Source organism: Chrysochloris asiatica, unplaced genomic scaffold (genome assembly GCF_000296735.1).
Source record: "Chrysochloris asiatica unplaced genomic scaffold, ChrAsi1.0 scaffold00189, whole genome shotgun sequence".
NCBI classification, from domain to species: domain Eukaryota; kingdom Metazoa; phylum Chordata; class Mammalia; order Afrosoricida; family Chrysochloridae; genus Chrysochloris; species Chrysochloris asiatica.
In genome coordinates, this window is record NW_006408707.1 from 526417 (window position 1) to 532416 (window position 6000).

A 6000-nucleotide genomic window follows, 5' to 3' on the forward strand; every position below is an offset into this window, starting at 1 on the left:
AGTTGACTTTATAATAGTATGTCAAAAATCAATGGTCAAAGTAAAAAACCTGTGGAGAATTTTTCAAACTTTGGGAACAGCTTCAAGAATCCTAATATGGTTGCTATGAAAACTCTCTATCTAATGCAGGGTGCTCCCATGCCTGCATTTCTCTCATCAGCAGTCAGTCCACAATAATTATGCCTTAATCTTGTACAGATGATTTGACAAGCATTTATTAGTTACTTCAATCCCATCTGGTCAGTTTCAAAGAAATCAAACCTCTTCCCAAGAGCTAGTCCCAGGATACTACTACCACTAAGTTAATTATCTGCAACACTACAATGTTACTGAACAATAGAAAGGAGGTTTAATTACATGTGAACGAATTAATTGAACTTTTTGACTGAGTCATTTGATGTTAAATTTTAATAGGTGCGATGATTAGCATGTCCAAGATTGAAGAGAAAATGGATGCGTAATCATTTCTAGCTGCTGTACTCACAGATAAGGAAATACAATGTTTATTCATAAGTATAAGTTTCTTTGTGTTTCTCCTGAAAAAAATCCTGATGGTTAAATAATTAAATGTAGAATACCTTAATTATGCTTTCCAAATTAAAAAATGTACTATTAATTGATGTTAATGCTTAAAAAGCATTAAAAAACACATTAAAATTTCTCAAACTATTTTGAGAAATTGCATGAGACAGTAATAAAGTAATTGACTTAATAGATAATAGAAAACATCCCATTCTACATAGAAAATAACTCAATGAAAAGTCAAATTTTGGTACTAAATGCTTAGGATATGTATGAGTTCCTAAAGTTCAAAAAATTTATTTCCAAAATGGTTCTGCCAGTTAATTCTGAGGATCAAATATAATAAAAAAATAAAAATAACTTTTAAAAAGAATAAGAAGCATTATTCCAATGTTGTTGTTTTTAAGAGTCATCAAGTCAGTTCTGACTCATAGCGACCCTGCACAAGGTTTTGAGGATTTTTTCATTATTTGCTGAAGAAGAAAGCCTCATTTTTCTCCTATTGGTGGGTTTGAACTATCAACTCTGTGTTTATCATAGTCCAGTGCTTATCATAATGAATTGGACAAATAAATGCAATTAACATTACCTTATGAGAATTATCAATATTAGCTAAGGCAATGAAAGAGTAGTATTTCATTGATTTCACTTTGACTAAACAAAGACAGCTCAATTTTAATTTACTTTATGCACTTGAAAAAAAATGAAATTTTAAATTGATAAATTATAATACAGCAATACAACAATAATGACACTAAAACTGAAACTGTTCAGATTTTCTGAATACTTACATTACTTGCAAACTTTCTGCTGTTAAATTATTCCACATGATCTCATCTGCCTGGAGAACTTCATTTTCTTCTAATAAGGAAGTATCAAACTCAATATCTTGTTCTTTAGCAGCCGTTGTTCTAGTAAAGCATAATTTTAATAAATATGACTACATTATCATAAAATTTGCTTGGTACACATCAAACTCCAGCTTTCAAAGATCTACTCAGGTAACCTGAATCTTACTTTTCTCATTTGTAGAAACCAGATATTAACCATTTCATTTTTGTCACAATTGTAATGATTTTGAAGTAAGATGATTCATGTATGGAAAAGCTATTGGTATAGAATAAAAATGAAAGCACATATAAAGTAATGGTATTATTACTATATAAATGCTAAAAATAAAATAACTTTTTAGACTGATTACAAATTTATGGCTGATTATAGATTTACAATGATACAGTAACTAAAAAATTTTGTCATTAAATGAATTAAATAATTATCAACAATGAGAAAGGACTTAGAAAATAGTTAAAAGCAGATAATCTAAAATATTTCAATTTGATTAAATATTATAACATAGGAAAATATAATACTGATGCTGCTATTAAGTGCCACAGAGTTGGTTTGAATCATAGTGACCCTGTGCTGGGTTTCCATGGCTTTAAATCTTTTGCAGCACCAGAAAGCCTCATCATTCTCCTGTGGAGCACCTGGTGGACTCAAACAATATTTTAAAGATAATATTATTAAATATTGAAAAAAATAAGTAAAATATCATACCTGTGAACATCTATGAAATTATTATATTCTGTGCTAGGATCTATCTGTTCAACAGATAATTGAATCTCTTTATGGACATTCACTATTTCCTCTGTAACGAGACTGGTTATCTGGCTGTATTCATCAAATATACCTTTTCTGGAAAACAATAAATAAGTAAACTTTTATAACATTTATACTTTTGTCTAGGGAATCATAAGCCTAAAAGTAATTAGATAAATAAGCATATTATAACACTGATATTTACAGCTGTCATTTCAAACATCACCTTATTTTATGCACATAGATGTTGAACATGAGGAGATCATACAAATGTACAAATTAACAACTGACATTTGTATAATAGTTGCAAATGATCAAGAAAAAAATATTACTTTTTCCAACATGTATTGGATATGCCTAAAACGTAAGGTCACTTTCCATTTTGAAACATTCTCGTAGTAATTTTAGATTCCATACAATACAACTCTTGACCAATCCCTATCTCTTTAATTTTTACTTCCTCACGCACTCTACCCTTTTGAGTCTTCTCTTCCACCTAGGCCATTGCTCTCATCTGTTTGTTAGCATTTAGAGTTCACCTGATTCTGTGCCATCACAAACATATAAATACCTGTTCTTAACCTGGAGTCAGTAGCAAAAATGACACTGAAATTATTACCCTGATATAACAAATGAAAAAGGAAATACTATTTTGTTGCCAGGACCAGATTCCAAGCTAAGAAAGCTATCATGTCACTAAGCATTAGTGGCTTTCACACCAAGTGTGAACAAGCTTGTATTGCCCAAATACAAGCCCAAATAAATATTAGGCAAAGTTTGTTTTTCATTGCTGGAACCTTAAAAAATCTCCCATAATATGAATTATTTAATTTTAAACATCAAAATACTATTTTGGGAAAAATGAATAATAGATTTCAAGTATTACAGAAAATGACAGTTTAGAATGCTTACAGAAATCACCTGAAAGGCACATTTTAAAGAAAAGAGGAGCCAGACCAATTTAATGCCGTTTTACTAAATATCCCAAGTGTTATACTTGAAAGTAATAAATGTTATCATTGTAAATCAGCCTTTTAAAGATAGTATCTTCAAAGAAACATATCAACTGGTTATGGACAAGAGGATCATTAACGTATACCTCTAAGACAAATGGAAGCCATGGGGAGTGAAGGGCAAACAAGTCTTCTAATATCCTGTGAGTGAGTACTTGTGGCATGGAATTAAATTTCTATGATACTTCCTATTTGGATTTTTTTAAATGCCAGATCTTAAGCAACTAATTAGAAAGTAAAGAAAATATGCTCTGGGAAATTATCACATATTTTTAAAGAGGTTCTGGTGATGAAGGAAACATTATTAGAACTGAATGTTACTTAAGATTCACATAAATTAAGATTGAGAAAAAACTGATTCATCAAATGAGAGTAGAAAAGGAAATACTTGTATATCAATGTAAAATTTATGTTGTTGTTAAGTGCTGACGAATGGGTTCCAACTCACAGCAATCCAGTATAGAGTTTGCAAGGAGGGACTGGTGAGTTTGAAATGGACACCGTGTGGTTCAAACCAATCTTGCAGTTCAGTGCTTTATTGCACAATGCCACACCAAGACTCCTATGTAATTTATATACTCTATAATTTATAGTAAAGATAAGTAACTTAATTTATAAACTAAATATTTTAAGGTGAAATCTCTATTTTACCTGTTGTTATTCTAACTCATAGTGACCCTGTATAGGGTTTCTGAGAGGTGGCTGTTGATTTTGAACCAATAACCTTGAGATCCAGAGCTTATACTATGATGTCAAACCCTTTAAAATTTACATATTGAAGTATATAAAAGCTCCTTGACTCAATCTTCATATTGGGGAAAAGGGTTATCACCTAAAATTTAGTCTTATCTATACAGCTGGACAATAAATAAAGAAGATCATAAAAGAACTGTAGCAACCGAGCTATGGTTTTGGCAGAGAATATTGAAAGTACCATGGAATGTCAAAAGAACAAATAGATTTGTTATGGATAAAATTTAGCCAGAGGGCTCCTTGTAAACCAGGATGGGCGAACTTCGTCTCTCATACTTTTGACATATTATCAGAAGGCAGCAGTCACAGGAGAAGGATGTAATGTTTGGTAAAGTGGAGGGTCAGAGAAAAAGAGGAAGTCCCCAACTAGATGGATTGGCACAGTGGCAGCAGCAATGGGCTCAGGCATATCAAGGATTGTGAGGTTGGCAAAGGACTTTCTGCTTCCTTCTGTTGTGCACTGGGTCCCTATGAGTCCGTACCAACTTGATGGCAGCCAACAACAACAATAATACATAAGCATGGGCTCCTGTTCTGGTGATACAGGATCAGCACTGGACTGTGAACCACCAGGTTAATCGTTAAAACCCACCAGCTGCTCCTTGGAAACACTAAACAGGGTCACTGTGAATGGAACTGAGTTGACAGCAGTTAACAACATAAATAAACATAAGCATAGCTGTCAGGTGGGTCGTGGCTGAAAAGTAGGGAACACCAAAAAGATGTTTACTAATGCATTATTAACATTGCAAGAGTGGGTCAAAGACAATGTGGTTCATAACAATCTACACTGCAAAGAATGAGTGTTCCAGAAAACTAAACTATGTTTCTGAGGAACTGGTACATAGACTAAGAGGCAGTTCTTAGAACAGAACAAGAAGATACTTAGTATCACAAAGTTAGGAAAGATATGCTGGAAGCAAAGAAAACTTGAAATACTAATTGATGAAGATCAAAGACCACAGCCTACAGGATGGATTGCACCTCAATTTAAAGAAAATAAAAATCCTCACCACTGGACCAATAAGAAGAGCTACCTCCTCAAAGTAGAGTTGACCATGATGAGTTGAATGAAATAAACCCCATGAGAATAAAGCCCATGGACCTTCATTTGCTGATGGGGCACAACTCAAAATGAAGAGAAACCGCTGTAAAACTCCATTAATAAATGGAACATGGAATGTATGAATTATGGATCTAGGGAAATTGAAAATTGTCAAAAATGAAATGGAACACATAAACATTGATACCTTAGGCATTAATTAGCTGAAATGGACTGGTACTGGCCATTTTGAATCAGATAACTACATGGTTTACTATGCCAGGAATGACAAATTGAAGAGAAATGGTGTTGCATTCACTGTCAAAAAGAACATATCCAGATTAGTCATGAGGTACAACGCTGTCTGTGATACGATAATAACGATGCACCTACAAGGAAGGGGAGTTAATACCACAATTATTCAAATTAATGCACCAACCAGTAAAGTCAGTGAGCATGAAATAGAATAATTCTGCCAACTTCTTCAATCTGAAATTGATCAAAGATGCAATCAAGATATTGCAATCAAATATGCATAAATATTGCATATTGATCATTACTGGTGATTGAAATGCAAAGGTTGGGAGCAAAGAGAAAAGATCAGTAGTTTGAAAATATGGCCTTGGTGATAGAAATGATGCTGGAGATCCCATGATAGAATTCTGCAAAATCAAAGATTTGTTCATTTCAAATACATTCTTTAGACAGCATAACAGATGATTATATACATAGATCTCACCAGATGGAATACAAAGAAATCAAATTGACTACACCTGTGGAAAGAGACAATGGAAAAGCTCTATGACATCAGGCAAAACAAGGCCAGGGGCAGATTGTAGAACAACCAATTGCTCATATGCAAATTCAAACTGAAGCTGAAGAAAATGAAAACAAGTCTACGAAGCCAAAATATGACCTTGAATATATCCCACCTGAATTTAAAGACAATCTAAAGAACAGATTTGATGCATTAAACACTAAAGACTGAAGACCAGAAGAGTTGTGGGATGACATCAAGAACATCATACAAGAAGAAAGCAAAAAGTCATTAAGACAAGAAAGAAGGAAAAG

At 33.0% G+C, this 6000-nt stretch overlaps 1 protein-coding gene across 1 annotated transcript in view; it reads right to left on the reverse strand.

Moving 5' to 3' along the window:
* The window catches only part of LOC102835261 (tyrosine-protein kinase Fer-like), a 579105-nt gene that overhangs the window by 433974 nt on the left and 139131 nt on the right, over positions 1 to 6000 (reverse strand). The window contains exons 7-8 of the mRNA XM_006872259.1: positions 2080 to 2217; positions 1314 to 1433 (exon numbers count right to left, since the gene is read on the reverse strand). Coding sequence (XP_006872321.1) covers positions 1314 to 1433; positions 2080 to 2217 — 258 coding nt within the window. The remainder of the gene's footprint in view (positions 1 to 1313; positions 1434 to 2079; positions 2218 to 6000) is intronic.